At 45.0% G+C, this 16,096-nt stretch overlaps 7 protein-coding genes across 8 annotated transcripts in view; 4 read left to right on the top strand and 3 right to left on the bottom strand.

Moving 5' to 3' along the window:
- Window positions 1-36: 36 nt before the first annotated feature.
- Window positions 37-1,130, top strand: LOC108077838 (uncharacterized). The gene has a single exon (XM_017171363.3). It carries the CDS (start codon window positions 147-149, stop codon window positions 1,128-1,130), a length of 984 nt encoding a protein of 327 aa, XP_017026852.1. The 5' UTR covers window positions 37-146.
- Window positions 1,131-1,255: 125 nt separating this feature from the next.
- Window positions 1,256-2,337, top strand: LOC108077835 (uncharacterized). Its single transcript, XM_017171361.3, has 2 exons — window positions 1,256-1,416; window positions 1,473-2,337. Exons 1-2 carry the CDS (start codon window positions 1,319-1,321, stop codon window positions 2,335-2,337), a joined length of 963 nt encoding a protein of 320 aa, XP_017026850.1. The 5' UTR covers window positions 1,256-1,318.
- Window positions 2,338-2,341: 4 nt separating this feature from the next.
- Window positions 2,342-3,194, top strand: LOC108077836 (mitochondrial transcription rescue factor 1). The gene is made up of 3 exons (XM_017171362.3): window positions 2,342-2,715; window positions 2,780-2,852; window positions 2,911-3,194. The coding sequence occupies exons 1-3, from the start codon at window positions 2,408-2,410 to the stop codon at window positions 3,112-3,114; spliced, it is 585 nt and encodes a 194-aa protein (XP_017026851.1). The 5' UTR covers window positions 2,342-2,407; the 3' UTR covers window positions 3,115-3,194.
- On the bottom strand, window positions 3,152-5,557 carry Nep7 (Neprilysin 7). Its single transcript, XM_017171360.3, has 2 exons — window positions 4,312-5,557; window positions 3,152-4,255 (listed from the first exon to the last, which is right to left on the bottom strand). Exons 1-2 carry the CDS (start codon window positions 5,455-5,457, stop codon window positions 3,245-3,247), a joined length of 2,157 nt encoding a protein of 718 aa, XP_017026849.1. The 5' UTR covers window positions 5,458-5,557; the 3' UTR covers window positions 3,152-3,244.
- A 1,130-nt stretch (window positions 5,558-6,687) lies between these two features.
- On the top strand, window positions 6,688-9,241 carry LOC108077784 (uncharacterized protein CG4951). 2 transcript variants are annotated; one of them, XM_017171283.3, is made up of 7 exons: window positions 6,688-6,819; window positions 6,872-7,326; window positions 7,386-7,577; window positions 7,640-7,732; window positions 7,796-8,038; window positions 8,121-8,328; window positions 8,386-9,241. In XM_017171283.3, the coding sequence occupies exons 1-7, from the start codon at window positions 6,769-6,771 to the stop codon at window positions 8,560-8,562; spliced, it is 1,419 nt and encodes a 472-aa protein (XP_017026772.1). In that variant the 5' UTR covers window positions 6,688-6,768; the 3' UTR covers window positions 8,563-9,241. The 2 variants fall into 2 exon arrangements, with proteins under 2 accessions (XP_017026772.1, XP_017026773.1); XM_017171284.3 differs by having other exon boundaries at window positions 7,799-8,038.
- Gp93 (heat shock protein 90 Gp93) lies at window positions 8,622-12,088 on the bottom strand. The gene is made up of 5 exons (XM_017171282.3): window positions 11,928-12,088; window positions 11,740-11,829; window positions 11,554-11,636; window positions 10,234-11,489; window positions 8,622-9,853 (listed from the first exon to the last, which is right to left on the bottom strand). The coding sequence occupies exons 1-5, from the start codon at window positions 11,965-11,967 to the stop codon at window positions 8,953-8,955; spliced, it is 2,370 nt and encodes a 789-aa protein (XP_017026771.1). The 5' UTR covers window positions 11,968-12,088; the 3' UTR covers window positions 8,622-8,952.
- Window positions 12,089-13,166: 1,078 nt separating this feature from the next.
- LOC108077636 (uncharacterized) overlaps window positions 13,167-16,096 on the bottom strand; it is a 49,260-nt gene continuing 46,330 nt past the window's right edge. Inside the window, exons 2-3 of the mRNA XM_017171049.3 lie at window positions 13,738-14,168; window positions 13,167-13,670 (exon numbers count right to left, since the gene is read on the bottom strand). Of these exons, the coding sequence (XP_017026538.1) occupies window positions 13,796-14,168 (373 nt within the window). The 3' untranslated portion in view covers window positions 13,167-13,670; window positions 13,738-13,795. The remainder of the gene's footprint in view (window positions 13,671-13,737; window positions 14,169-16,096) is intronic.

Below are 16,096 nucleotides of genomic sequence, written 5' to 3' on the forward strand. Positions count from 1 at the left end.
TACCTAATTAAGGGTAGTTAACGTTTTCCAGCAAGAGCAGGTAGCGCTTGCGAAAATCCTAGGTAGGCGACAATTTAGGTTTAAATGACACCGCTGCAGGGAAAAGTAATTAGTTGCTAATTTCAACTGACGGCGTCAGTAACACAATGGCAAAGTTATATTTGCTCCTTCTGATGGCACATTTTGTGGTCTCGGATCGAAATTTAAACCAAATTCTTGATCGCGACGATTGGATTAGCATTGCAAAGGAGTATATAAGGAACCACAAGCCGTATAAGTTCAAAAACTACGAGCCATACAAGCCGCGAGTAGTTAACATAACCAACTCCTTCGGCGGAGATCTTTGGGAAACAACAGACATTCCGGATGAAACAATTAATTACTCTACTGAGCCCCCGCTTTTGCCAGACTCTACAACAATCTCTGGAAATACGGAATTTATGGAAACCACGACTAGTGGTTATGAATCTTCAACAGCAAGCTGGCCAACCACTGAAGCTTCAGAAATAACTACAGAGTCTCCAGAAACAAGCACTTTAATTCAAACCACAACAGCAAGCAGCGTCTATGAAACGGAAAGTACAACTCTAGAATCTTTGGTGGATCAGGTAATCGCAGAACCGCCGGAAACCACAACGGAAGTAGATCTAAGCACCACAGAAACCCCGGAAATATCAACATCAACCGAAGAGGAATCTACGACAATTTACTTCACCAGCACGGAGCCCACTCCTTCAACTGTGTGGCCTTCGCTTTCCACCACACAACCATCAGATATCACAACAGAATCAATAATTGAGACGACAACTTTTGAATCAACAACGTCAGGATCCCTATTTCCGGAAACCACCACATCCTTGCTGGATATCATTTCCACGACTCCTGGAATCGAAACTACAACATCATACTTGGATACAGCTATTGATAGCACCGAAGCAACTGATTTTACAACTGAAACCACACCGCCAGGACTTAACTTTACAACTGAAACCCAAGAAGAAACCACAACTGAGTCCACCAAACCAACAACAACGACAAGACGTGCCAATATAGTCGAAGATGCCATCAGGCCGAAGAAGATCAAATATAGATACACTTCTGATACAGAACCCGAATTGCCCGAATACTAGCATTTTAATTTATAATAAATAAGAATAAAAATTAATTTAGATTTGAATAAATGCGCTTTTTTATTGCCTTGTTGGATTTATAAAAGTTTTATAACAGTTTAATTTTAACTATGGTGCTATGGTCACACTGGCCCGAAACCAAAACACATTTTTTTGCAATTTAATAAGAATTAATAAATAAAACAACAATGAGTTTGTCTAGCATAAAAGAAAGGGAGGCCAAGGGCAAGAAGAAAGTGCTGCCGAAATTGCGCACAGTCCTGGCCAACCCGTACAAGCAACACAGGTGAGGCAGCCCAAGATACAACTTCATCAACAGGTAAAAAAAACATCCATTTACAGCCCGGTTTTGACGGACGACGAGGTGCTGGAGTTCCGCCAGATCCTAGAAAAGGCAAAGAAAAGCAGCGAGGAGACAGACAAATCCTTTGTCACTCGTCACGGCATACACCTTGGTCTGGAGAGCTCCCTGCGAGCCATCAACTCCCAGCGCTTCTCCTGCTTGCTTATTTCCTTGAGTCTCCGCCCGGCGCATCTCATCCGCCTGATAGCCACCAGTGCATCCGTGAAGGTTCCCACGGCGCCCATATATGCACAGCCCAAGCTGGAGGAGCTAACCCAAGAGATCTTTGGAGTAAGGTCCATAAGTTTAGCTTTACCTTTGGACTTGAAAGGCATCAGCGAGGACTTGGAGCGGTGGGTTAATGCGCGGAAACGTTCGGCTCCGTCACCGAAAACTGTAACTCCCATTGTCACCAAATCTCATCGGAAGCGCAAGGAAAAGGCCACGATTCCCCAGAAATCTTCGGAGGAATTGAAGCCTGCAATTCCTGCTGCACCGGAAAAAAAGGATTGGGGCGACGACTTTATTTCCTGCTCTTCTGACAAGGCGTCTTTAAAGCTGGACCAAGTGGATGTCCAGGTGGAGACCCAGCAACTAGGTGCCGCCCTCAGCCATTTGGCCATGAAAGCCAAAGGTGAGCAGTCCAAAGATGACCAAAAACCCGAGAAAAGGGAGAAATCCCCAAGCGTAGAGCCCATGGAAGTGGACACAGAAGCGGTCGTTGATGAGGACGACTTTTTGCCAAGCAACCTGCATACCTATCGCCCACTTACTGTCCACCAGATACGGCCGAATCCCGACAAGAAGCCCAAAAAGAAACGAAACAAAAAGCAAAAGCAGCCGCCAAGCAATTCCTCGCAATAGTTGGCAACGCGGCCACCCATCAGCTGTAGTTTGTAGGTTATGTTATCACTGTGTTATCGTAATTTTTAAGATGCTCCGAAGTTTGCGGCAAATATCCAGACTAGGAAGATGCCTAAAAACACCACTCCCGGCCAGCAGTCTGCTTAAACCAGCAACCGAATCCACGGCAATCTCGGCCAGACTGCAGGCGCCGCTCCATACCAGCGGCCCAGCGTGGAAATATGATAAGAAATCTTCGCGAGCGGCGGATGATTTGGACAGCGATGATGAGGACGATGAGGATTTCAAGGACGAGCGGGACTCAAAGGTGGTCAAGACCAAGGTGAACTCGCTGCGCGCGGATCTGCTACTGAAAGCGGGTCTTGGAATGGCCAGAAAGTAAGCATATCCCCCAGAACACGATGGAAATCAATGACCAACTTTTTTACAAATCTCCTTCCAGCAAGGTGGAGCTGAATTTCTACGAGAGCAAGATCCGCGTCAACGGGAAAAAGCTACAAAAGAAGAGTGCCCAGGTAAGGCAGTTCAGTGACCAGTTGGAACGCTCGCTAATATGTAGCTCTTTTCTGCCAGCTTGAAATCGGCGATGAGATCGATGTGATAAGAGGTTTCAGTCAGGCGAATCCCTCCCACCTTGTGGTGGCCCGCGTCTCAATCCTCTCCGCCAGCGAACGCGAGGAGGGACTCAGTGTGCATCTGCGGCGCTACAAGTCATTGCTGGTGGAGAATTACCGCGGCGCCAACGCCTTTAAATCCTCGGAGCATGTGGCCCACTAGGACTGAACAGGTGCTCCTTCTGAGGAATGGTTTAATTTTATGATTAGAAATATATTCAAATTGTTAATGGCCATTTTTTATTTCTTTATTGATTATTTTTGCTTAAGTTAGCTATCCCATCCAGAATTCACTACCAAATCCGACAGGTGTCTGGCTTTGGATGCATTGGACTTCCGAGGGGACAATTGTAGACCTCGGCAAAGGCTTCGATATTGGATACGGCACCTAGCACTCGGTACTTATCGATTGTGTGCTCATTCGTGAGCTCCTCCCAGTAATGCTCCACCTCGTAGGCGGAGCACCAGAGCTGCGCGAATCCGAGGAAAAAGAGCTGCTCCGGAGAGAGATCCAAACCGGGCATCTGCTCGCTGCGTGGCGCAATCGTTTCATTGTCCTCTTGATTCGTTAGCTGGAGGCGTTTCATGTGGCTCCGATAGGCGGCTAGTGACTCCCGTAGGCCGCCACTGTCCGCAATGTTCTCATCCTTGGTCTCATTGCCGTTGACTTTGCGATTGATTTCCGGTATCAGGTAATTGCTGTAGTGGTCCACATAGCACTTGGCCCGCTCCGCAAACACAGCATCCGACTTCTTGGACCACCACTTTCGGTACTCGCCATGCCCATCGAATGTGGATCCTATTGTATCGAAGCCGTGCGTTAGCTCGTGACCCACCAGATAGCCCAGGGTACCAAACTTCAAGGAGTTCGGCCAGGAGCGGTGGTAGGCAGGTGGATTCAGGATTCCGGCCATCACATAGATGGAATTATCCAGGTTGTAATAGAAGGCATTCACCTGCATCCCCAGCATTAGTTCCAGAGGCTTTGTGTCGTTGGGCATCTTCTCGGAATGCAGACCATTGTAGCGGCGCTGACGGGTCGTCAACTCCCGCAGGTTGATCATGCTCTTGGCGTAGCTATCCTCGTCTACCACTAGACTTGCTACCTGCCGGATCAGGTTTTCTGTGAGGTTATAGTTTTTGTAGCTACCGAATACAGGCATCATGGAGGACTCCTTATCCAGAGCCGCCTGACGCGTTTCCGTGTCCAACCACTCGGCATTCTCCAGGGTTTGGCGCAGACTCTTCCGTAACTCCTTTACCATGCTGGAAATCTCGAAGCGGGTGTCTTCGCTGAAGTGCTCCTGTAAGGAAAGAGAATCGGATTAGAGTAAAAATAAAATAATAATTAAAAACTCACCGCCATGTATAGCTCGTTGAAGAGATGATTCATTGAGAACTGAACAGTTAGCAGGCAATGATCCTTTTGGTCCTTGGCTCCCTTCAGTTTGGCGTCCATGCGATACAGCAGCTGCATGGCCAGATAGTTGGCCACCGCCTCCTGGTGCTTGGCACACAGCTTGTCCAGCTCCACATAGTAGTAGTCGCAAAATCCACTGACATAGCTTCCGTTATAAAAGTCCAGCCCGTTCCAGGCGATCTCATAGTAGCTTCTCCATTGAGGAAATTGAGCAGTTATTTCCTCATCGTTAGCAACCTGCTCACACTTATCGGGATCACTGTCAAATCTGTCCGCAATAATGAGGGCCTCACGCCAAAAGTCAAATACGCCGGCGATGACGGCAGTGATATTGTCCTCCGGAAGCTTGTAGGATTCCAGGTAGCCGCGCATGCGCTGCTCATTCAGCGTGTAAGCTCGGGAGCTGGCATTGGCAACGTTTTCCGTCTTGACGATGTGGTCGAAACCCAACTCCGGCAGCTTAAAGTAAGGCTCAAAGGGGTATTGCGGCAGGATGTGCTCGTCAATCAATCCATGAGCCCCGTAGTTGGTGAGATGCGAGCTCATGTTGAACCAGCTGAAGTTGGCGGCGTCCCACGCGTGGCCGTCTACGGCGGGAAAACCACCAATCGACCTGATAAGCTCCAGATAAGCGGGATCCGCAGCTGGCAGTGGATAGACAACGGCCGCGAGACAATCGTTATAGAATCGTTGTACAACCAGTAACTCGGCGGACACGTTGAGCCTCTCTGCCAACTCCGTCCGGGTGAGAAGCTCCTCCGTCACGTTATTTAGCGTGTAGACGATGTCCAGGAGATTACTCCGCTTGTGGGGGGATTGGTGCTCCGGACGCACGTTTTTCCAGTTCCCGCAGGCGTACTCATAGAAATCGTCGCAAGGAGCCACGCTGAAGTTCATGTAGGACTTCATTTTTTCCCCGTATACTCGCAGGAACTCCGACGTGGCATCTGGAATCGCATTCTCACTATCCGCTTCATCCTGGGAATCCCTTACACTTCTCGCTTCGCACGTCAACAAAAATACGCAGATCAGAGCGTAAATAAAACGCCACGGATTCGAGATTAAAAACATATTGCCCCGATTCATAAACTAATCGGAACAGGCACACACCAAGTATATATGTATATTTAAGTAGTAATCACTAAGGGCTACATGCGCTAGACTTAAAGCTCGACTGTTTTGTTCAGGCCGCGATTGAGAACTGAACAGGCTCCGGAGCCCCCAGACGACGCAGTCTCTACGATCCGAGCTCCCAGAGATTGCGGATTGGCGAATAATGGGCTCTGACTCTCCGCTCTTCAATACTTGACCTAAGCCACGCGCTGGCGTTGATAAGGATTTGTAAGTTTTTTAACTAAAACACATTCATTGATTACGCGGTGCCATTCATTCACTTTCTGACTGGATTGCTAATACTCCAAAGGGAGAGATTTTATAAATTAATTTGAATTAAATACCAAGGAGGTTAAATAATAGTCATGATTTATCAGTCTTTAAGAAAAAAGTAGTCAAAAATTTCCGTTTTTATGAGTTCTCGCATCAAATGTAATTTTTGCAAGCTTTGCTTATCGGAATTCCTAGAAACGCCCCTTATTTTAATCAGTTTTAAATATATTTACAGAAATGTAAACATTAAACAAATATCTATGTAATGTTAATAATTATAAAGAATTATAAAGCTGTTAGATAAAGCGTATAAAGGGGCTTTCAATTTCAACAATTGAATAAATTTTCAAAATTAAATTCTGTTTGTTAACTGTAATTATAATTATTGCTGTTTTGGGTCATTTTAAACTCTAAATTTATTAAAAAATTGTCATTAAAATTGTCAAATGTTAATAAAAAATGTAAATTTGAATGTTAATCTAATAAAAACCAACAAAGATTTGCTTTACGAATTGAAATTAAAGCACTTTTGCTTCAGTTTTGATCGATTTTCATGATTCACTTGCAAATTGCAAGGGTATACTAACTTTGGCTTCTTAAAGTTTGATGTTTGGAAAAGGATATTAATTGCGATTAAGCCAATCCAGTGAATAAGACGAATGGGAAAGCAATTGGGGCCCAAATCAGTGATTTAAGTGAAAATTACCAAGCACTTCAACAACCAAAAACAGCTGTCAAAATGCAGCTGTACACAGCTCTGCCTACCTCAATAAGGGAAAATAATTTTTTTTGCAATAAGATTGTACTTTGTTGATCAAGAATCTTATCTACTATAATTTAAATACACAAATATGTATTAAAAAGTAATACAACGTTTAAATTAGAATTCTTTTCGCGCTCTTTAGAAAACTGGATTTTTTAGGAGATTTGTGATTTTTGTTTTAATGGTAAAAGTTGTCATCTGGCAACACTATTTGCAGCTTGTTTTTTGTTTTAAGCAATTTTGTTAAAATGTCTTTTTCTGCCACTGGAGATTGCCAATTATTGTCGCAAATTTATACTGTAGGTAATTTGAAGCAATCGCAGGCTGTTACCCAACACACTACCATTTCAGTACAAGGGACACCGCGTCGCCTGCAGCGTCAAAGTGCTGCCGACACCTGTGACCCTTTTTGAGCGGGAAGCCACGAATGACTACCACTGGATGACCGCTTTCCGCTGGGCCAGGATCGAGACCGCCTTGTGGCGCCTCTTTGAGAATCTGGCCCAGTGGCAGGACGCCAAGAAGCTGCGGGGAGAGCTGCTGATCGATCACATAAGTGTGCGTTACGAGGCTACCGAGAAACCGCATCCTGCGTCGAGAAGCCTTTTGGCCGGAGCCGAGCTGGGGCCAGAGGACCTCAGCCTAGACATGCAGCTACAGTACATGACGGTCGAGGACACTGCAATTGTGGGCATGCACACGTCGAAACGTAAAGTTGCCACGGAGGCAGAGATCAATGGCACCACGAAAAATAGCTCCAGCAGCAGAAGCAAGCCAGCGGGCGCTGGAGTTAAGCCAAAAGCTGGGTAGGAGAGAGTCATTTACAAAAGAAAAATTATTATTAAGTAGAAATTTGGGTCCTTAGTCTTCCAGAAAAGCCTTCACAATCTAAACAACCGAAACACATTGATGCCGACGATGAAGACGATGATGATAATTACTGCCCACCTTTGACCAAGATCAAACGTGGACGCCGATCCACTTCACAGGGTTCACACAGCCAAAATGGCAGCAGTTCAAGGCAGAGAAAAAGGCGCTCAATAAGCACATCAGAAAGGTAAGTTACAGTTTTATGTTGAAAAATTTATAAATAATTAAGTCGTATTCCTGTATTTGCAGAAATTCCGCAGCCAGCTCTGTCGAGTCTAAGACTGCTCGGCGCTCCGGCCGATCTCCAATTTGTCCAAGTCGCTTTAACAATTTTGTTTTGAGGTACTCCATAGAAAATTAGCTGTATAAGCTAGTCATTATCTCTTAATTTGTTTAACTTTTCAGCAGCACACAGCAGAAGAAACCCACTTCGGGGGATGGGAAAACCAAGAAGAAGCCATCCCCAGTCAGGAAACCGAAGGAGAAGCCTGCCACTTCATCATCAGCCAAGGCGCCTAAGGAAAAGTCTCTGACACCAACACCAGCCGAGGCCCTGAAGGTGGAGCAGATTGATGGCGCCCGCTTAGATGCACTGCAGCGGCTGGACAGCATGCTGGCCATATCCAAGCCACCTGAAGTTCAGATACTGTAAGTGGTTTCAATTGTAGAAAACGTTAATAAAGTCTCACGAAAATGCCTTCAACCGGCCGCGTTCATTCAATTGTCTCAGGCTCTTGGAAAATATGGGCGAAGCTGATGTTCTGGCCACTTTTGAGCGCTATAGAAGCGACTTCGATAAGCTATTCAAGGAGCGGAAGAACAAGGCGCAGACACACAGTTATGTGAATGTTAGTCACATGGACGTCATGGACATCCTAAACGCGGACATACGCAACAAGATGATGAAGCAACTGGCGGCAAGCTACAGCACCAAAAGCGTAAGTAGAGGGTAAGCAAAGTTCTTAATGGAATTCCTGACTCCTGATCATCATTAGAACCACACGTCCCTGATTATCAATGGGCTGCTGCCCCTCTGGATAGTGCTGCTCTTTACGGACACGTACAAGCTGTCCCACGATGAGGCCGTGCGTCAGATAAAGGACCAATTGAGGTGGAACTCCTATCTGAAGGCCATGAACAACGATCCATTGAGCTCCGACCTGGACGGCTGATGTCGGGTCATTACTCTTCAAAATTCGACTGAAATACCCCAGCGGGGTTCACCAAGATCTTGTGTAAATTCGTGTTTTTCTTTATTCATTTATTCATTGTTTGGAATCTGTTCTGTATTACGCATTACATTTATATAAATACATGCAAGCATTTGCCTTAAAAAAACAAAGGAAAGCCGAATGTTCCGAGTGTGTGTGTGGTGTTCTGGTGTTGTGTAATGGAGTGCTCTCTGGACGACTGGCGGCGAAGGATTACGAAATTGCTTTACTTAGAATCTAGAGAGTAATGATTATGAAACGACCGCCAGGTGGTTCAACGTTGAACTCAGTCTAACTTCCACACCCCCTTATGTACAATCTGTAATGTGGGCTGTAATGAGCTGCACCTGCTTACAGCTCGTCGTGCTGCTGCTCCTCCTCCTCATCGTCGGCATTGGAGCTCTCCTCGCTCGCAGACTTGTTGTCCTCGGCATCGTCCTCCTCGTCCTCTTCATCGAGTTCGACCTGTTCGCTTTGGTCCACGCCCAGGGTCTGGCGCATCATCTGCTCAATACTGTCGGCGAACTGGGACGTCTCCTGGAGCATGTATCCCGAACGCAGAGTGGCGGTGCGGAACATCATCAGGGCCATATCCTTGGCGGTATCATCGGCCTCATCAGCCTCCACGCGGCGCAGCAGCTCCCGCATTAGGGGATGTCTGGGGTTAATCTCAAGTGTCTTCTTCTGGTTGAGGTAGTAGGTACGCTGAGGATCGTCGGACTTTTGGTGGGCATTGGACATGGCCAGGCGCTCCATGTTACCGGTCCAGCCGAAGACACCAGCCACCAGAGCACAGGGGGAGTTGCTAAGACGCTCCGAAACCTGGGCCTTGGCGATCAGATCCTTCAGGGCCACATCGTTCAGCCACTTGACGAGCGGCTCAAAGCTGCTCTGCAAAGCCTCAAAGTTCTTCTTGCTCTTCTCGGACTCGTTCAGCTTGAAGCCCTCCTTGGCCACGTTCTGGAACTTCTTGCCATCGAACTCGGGCAGGGCAGAAATGCAGTATTCATCGACGGCCTCAACCAAATACAGAACCTCGTAGCCCTTGCTCAGCAGACGCTCCACAAACGGCGATTTCTCGACCTCAGCGCGGTTGGAGCCGGCAATGTAGTAGATGTGCTCCTGCTTCGACTTCATGCGCTCCACATACTCGGCCAGCGAGGTGACTCCCTTGCCGTTGGAGGTCTGGAAACGAAGCAGCTTGGCCAGACGTGATCGGTTGCTGGGGTCCTCCATCACGCCCAATTTGATGCTGTTAAAAAGATTTAAAATTTAAAGATTAAGTTGCATTATGTTGTTTACAGTTTAAAGACATTTTGAAAAGATTTCGTAAGAAAATAAATCTCATAAAAGACGCACTTAATTTCATTTCATTTTCAAGGAATTAAGAGATTTTCAAATAAGAACTCATAAATCTGATTTCTTTAGAAATCGACGTTCTTTAGAAACATCTTATCAGCTTCAAAACTAGAAAGATGAATCAGAAAAGCTGATCCACTGATCAGCATAAGAATTGAGCTTTGATTCTTTTGAAAATGCTTATCAACCAAGGTCAGAATACTAGATTCCCATATTTACTATCACAACTTCAGACTCAAAAAAAAATTCTATGATATACCAGATATTACTCACTTGGTGGAGAACTCCTTCCAGAACTTCTCATAGGCCTCCTTGTCAATCTTCTTCAGCATATCGAGCACCTTGCGCACCAGCTTCTTCTTGATCACCTTGATCAGCTTGTGCTGCTGGAGGGTCTCGCGGGAAACGTTCAGGGGCAGATCGTCAGAGTCGACCACGCCGCGAATGAAGCTCAGGTAGTTGGGCATCATGTCATTGAACTCGTCGGTGATGAAGACGCGACGCACGTACAGCTTGATGTTGTCAGAGTTGGTGCCATAGCGGTTGAAGGACTCGGAGGGCTGAATCTTGGGCACATACAGCAAACTCTTGAAGGTAACCTCGCCCTCGGCAATGAAGTGCGTCTGGGTCAGGGGCTCGCTGGAGTCTTTGGTCAGGCTCTTGTAGAAGCTGGTGTACTCGTCCTCGGTCACCTGGGCGGGCTTACGAGTCCAGATGGGCTTGCTGTCGTTGATCAGCAGCCAGTCCCAGGTGGTCTTGGACACCTTCTTGGTCTTGGGCTTGTCGTCATCGGCGGCCTCTTCGACCTTGGCATCCTCGTCCTCCACATCGTCCTCGGTCTTCTCCGGCTTGGCTTCCTCCTCAATGGGCACCTCCTCGTCGACGGTTTTGCTGGACCACATCAGGATGGGGAAGTTGATGAACTGCGAATACTTGCGGATCAGCTCGCGTACGGTCTCCTCCTCGAGGAAGTCCTGGGCCTCGTCCTTCAGGTACAGCGAGATCACGGATCCTCGCTTCAGGGTGTCACCGCGGGGATCCTCGGTGATGCTGAAGCTGTTGGCGTCCGACTCCCAGATGTACTGCTTGTCGTCGTTGTGCTTGGTGGTCACCACCACGCGATCGGCCACCAGGAAGGCGGAGTAGAAGCCCACACCGAACTGACCAATCATGTCGTTGAGATCCGAACCCTCGGCCTTGCTGGGATCCTGCATCTTGGCCAGGAAATCGGCAGTGCCCGACTTGGCAATTGTGCCCAGGTTGTTAATCAAATCTTGGTGAGTCATACCAACGCCAGAGTCCATGATGTGCAGTGCCTTGTTCTCCTTGTCGGCCTTGATGCGGATGTGCAGCTCGGGATTCGTCTCCTGAGCCTTGGGATCGGTAAGCGCCAGCAGGCGGATCTTGTCGATGGCATCGGAGGCGTTCGAGATCAACTCGCGAAGGAAGATCTCCTTGTTGCGGTACAGCGAGTTAATGATCAGCTTCATCATTCGGTTGACCTCCGTCTGGAAGGTGAACTTCTCGGCCTGCAGAAGACAAAGAGATCCAAAGTCATACGTGTACTTGGTGAACCATCGGGAGCACACCCACCTTTTCGCGCAGTTCCTTCAGTTGCGCCACGTTCAGGCCATCGAGTTGAATTGCCTCCTCCTCACGCTTCAGAGCTTCGGCGTCTGTGGGATTAGCATAGATAAGGGGGCGTGTTAATAGCCATTGGGTACCGAACGCTGACGTGTACCTCAAAATCAGCGCAACTCGCCGGGGGGCGTTACTTACCTGTGCGAGAGCCCTGCTTGAAGGATCCCAGGTCCAGATCAATGGTCTCAGTGCTGGCCTCATCTTCAGCAGCAGCAATTTGGTTGACACCTGCCGGCACGCAAAGAACGAGACATGAATTAAATTAGGTTAAAACACCGGCATTGTGGAGCGGGGCGGGGCGGTGGTTGCGGCGTGGCAAAACTTACCTGCCAAAAGCAAAAGCCCCAGCAGCAGATAGTACTTCATGATTGCGATCCACTCTTTTCGAGGACGAGATACGAGTTACTCCCGATGAAAGGCCACGTCACGAAATCTCGGTGCAATAAATTATTGGCACTCTCGACACTTTTTTTTTTTGAAAATGACGCCGACGCAGCCCGAACGGCCTTTTAAATCCCACTCAGTGTGACCGAAACGTGCCAAAATACCACCAATTGGGGGATTTCACCCTTCACAAAAGCTGGTAACACCACGTGACTAAAACGTTAACAAGTTTGGCAACACAACATGCTAGAGCTCATGGAGTTGCCGGACTGAAGGAAAAAGGTGCGTACGGTAAAAAGAGCTTATTTAAAAAATAACGTGTTTTTATACCCTTACAGGGTATTATAATTTGGGTTATAAGTTTGTTACGTAGTGAAGGAGTCATTTCCGACCCTATAAATCATATATATTCTTGATCAGCATCAACAGGCGAGTCTTTCTAGCCATGTCTGCAGGAAGTTTTTTTTTCTTCAAATTTTTGAAAATTTTATAAGGGGTTACATCGTTAAAATTTTCAAAAATTGACTTAAAATTTTAATTTTTTAAAATTTAAAAATTTGTTTGCACATTTTTTGAACTAGAAAAACCTTACATAGAAAAGCTTTCCGAATTGAATTTAACGCATTTTTGGCTTTGTTATGATCAATTTAAGTTTTAATTTTCCCAAAAAATTATAAGTTAAAAATATGGGTAAATATTTCCGGTCTTCTTGAAGAGTATTATAATTTATAGTCTGTCAATGAGTCATTTCCGACCCTATAAATCATATATATTCTTGATCAGCAGCTTTGTTAACCCAATAAAAACTAGTACACAACTGTTTTCCGATTTAAGATTTATCCTTTTTTGGCTTAGTTATGATACATTTAAATTTAGTCCCCTGATCCGTTGCAGCTTCATTCGATTTCCCAAACATTTCATCAAAATAAAACACTTTTTGCTTGGCTTTGTTTTATTCATATTTTATTCATCATGCATAATATTAGGCTTAAATAATATATTTTATTTTACTTTAAATACAATTTACAGCTTTTTCGCTTAGAATTTGTGCTGCTTTGAATGTTGTATTTCACGTCCTATTAAATAATCAATGCAAAATCTTGATTTATATATATATATGTACACATATATACACAAAACAGACTTACATAATACATAGATACATATTTAAGTCGAATACATATATTTATGACTATATTTGCTGTTTAAATTGTTTCAAGCAAAAATTCATTCATATTTACAGAATAGAAAATATTTAGAATTTTGAAGCTTATGGTCTTAAATTAATAATAGTGTTTTTTTTTAAATGAGGTTGTGAGGAAAGTGATCAAGAGATGGAAAATACTGTTTTAGTGGAGGGGAAATCGAAAGGAACTATAAGAAAGTTGTTGAAAAAGTCAGTCTACCAAGGGAAAGTTAATGAAAAGCAGGAAAAGTAGGAGAATAGATAGAAATTTGAGGTATTTGCTTCAGCTATGGGGTGTAATTAATTTTTACTATATGGTTTTCATTTAAATTTTCAAGCCACAAAAATGGCACAACAATTTTTGTTTCTGTTTTTTTTTTTTTTAAGATTCTCTGGACGCATCCTTCGCCTATGGTTCCCATAGTTTTGGCTAAACATTTAACAACAGCAACAAGTATAAAAACAACAACAAATAATGGTTAACAAGTGCAAGATGAAACTGCAACGAGAAGATAGGGACAAGTGTTATTGAAATGTATTTTTGGAAAATATATAATTAAGTTTACCTTGCTCTGCGCCTGCACAGATGCCACAGATGCTAGACCCACTGTTCGCCCCCCACTTTCACACCACCTGCACGGTGGCAAAGGCACTGAAGGTGACCTTCTTGGGGAACTCCGGACCCGGCGAGCCGCGCGTCTTGATCACCGGCTTGAGGGGCTGGCGGGGCTTCAGGGAGAGCAGGCCCGCGGAGGCGGCCAGTTCCCTGAGGCGCTGGGAGAAGCCTGAGCTGCCGGAGTGTCCGGATGTGGTCATCGCACTAGCAGTGTGGTGCTCCAGTCCAGCGCAATCCAGGACATCCAGTCCGTTGTTGGAGCGATACACCTGGGCGGTGGCTGTGGGATACACTGCCAGATTTGTGCCAGCGACGACGCCTCCTGCCGCTGAGGTTGATGCGGTTGCCGATGCAGATGCTGCTGCTGCTGGGGTTATATATCTGGAAACAAGATTAGGGATATATATTATAAGATTTTAATTATTAAAGTTCCTAAAGAAAACCCTCAAAACCCTTTGTAATAACTAAAAACAATAGGTATCTCCTAACCATTGAAACAACAATAAATATCAATATGGGTATAACCATCTGGAGGGATAAGGAGAGCCAAGAGATTAGTCAGCCTGCTAATTGATTTATTTTTTATTTGACCAGAAACTAAGCAGATCCGCACACGTGCCGGGTGTGAAGAGATCACCCCAGCCACAGAGGTGTGTCCACCTCTCAGATCGCACACAACTGCGAAACTCTTTTGAGAGGGAGGTGGCCCAGGTTTTGGTCCGATGCCATTGCCTGGCAACAGCTCCAAGACGGCTATCAAATGGACGGCGATTTATTCATGATCCATCACCATTTATCTGTGTGGCGAGTGGGCTTTGTTCAGGCTGCTCTTGCCGATGATTGCGGCAATGATTGCTGAAGACGCTAATCAATTTGTTTATGAGCTCGAGCTCAGCTTTGAGCTACTTTAGTTTATATATACTTGTGTAGTATATTTTTAAGGTTTTTATTTTGTTTGTACTGTTGTGCAAAAATATATATGCAAATGAGTTCACAACAGCGACCAGAGATAATTGTTTTGCGGCGAACTGAAATTGTTGGGCAAATAAAGTGTGTGCTTGTGCGTTTGTGTTGAAAAATGAATGCCAGATGAGACATCAATACGCCAGTAAGGAGATCTGTGTGCTCACTCGCTCAAGGGGTATGGGTATTGGGTATATCCACTGTGAGTGGAAAGTGGTGCCCGAAAAATGGGTAACTTCCACTTGGAAATCGTTAATATTCAAGAGCTGTGGTTCATCTGGCTTTTGAAGGGATCTCTGTAATTGGGTTCATGAGAAGCAAATATTTACACAATTGTATAACAAATTTATTTGTTATTATTCCAATTACTGTACATGCACGATCGATTTTTTAAATTTAAATTGTGAGCGAAAGTTATTTGGTTACTGAGGGGGATACCTGAGGGTCTCTAGGGTATATATATTTTAAATTTACAAAATGATTCTTGGTAAGGCTTCGATTCTGTAAAGGTAAAATATATATAAAAAGCTAAAGAAACCTTTTTGGTAAGGGTATTGTGAATTTTTTTAGGCATAAACAATTAATTGCCGGTGCATGCTTTTTTGTGACTTAACGACTCTTGTTTCTTGTTGTTCTGCTTTTTTTTGCGGTGTTTTTGCGATAGATTCGGCATTCGGCATTATTGGGTTAATTGTGGCAATTATTTCGGCAGTATAATTAGCTTGTTCGATGCTAATCTTAGGCACGCTTGCCCTTAGAGTGCACTTCTAGTGCAATTTTTGCACTTACCTAGATCGGAACTAAACCGAATTAGCATAATATAGCAGCCTCGTGCCTGAACTTCCTCGTGATGTCAGTTTTCGAATGCCATTTCAGTAAAATATAAACTTATTTGGAATACAAATTGGGGCTTACAGTGACTGAACACTTTATTTTTGATAAATATCAAGGGCACTGGATTAGCTTGGCGATTTACATTGCCTGTTCAAGAAAATATCTTAGTTAAAGATCTAAATTACATTCATTATACTTGTTCGACAGAGCTTTCAATGGAGTTTATTGGTTTCAATGCTCGCATTTTCATGCCCTTTTGGCCAAGTGCTTGGACCGTGTGAAGTACTACCTTTCGGGTCTCGTCTTACAATTTTGTTCATCTTTTCTGTGGCCATTGTTCGTTCTTGTGGTTTTTGTTGTCGAGCTGCGCTTTATGTGAATATAATTAAGCATTATCAGCTGGGAGTTGCATTCAAAATGTGCTTTGGTCGGAGGGGGCTTTTGTTTTGGTCCGTGTTTGTTTTCGTTTTGGCATTGAACTTTGCTTTGACTTTGGATCTTGCCAGCCAGTA

This window comes from Drosophila kikkawai, chromosome 3R (genome assembly GCF_030179895.1).
Source record: "Drosophila kikkawai strain 14028-0561.14 chromosome 3R, DkikHiC1v2, whole genome shotgun sequence".
In the NCBI taxonomy this organism is placed as follows: domain Eukaryota; kingdom Metazoa; phylum Arthropoda; class Insecta; order Diptera; family Drosophilidae; genus Drosophila; species Drosophila kikkawai.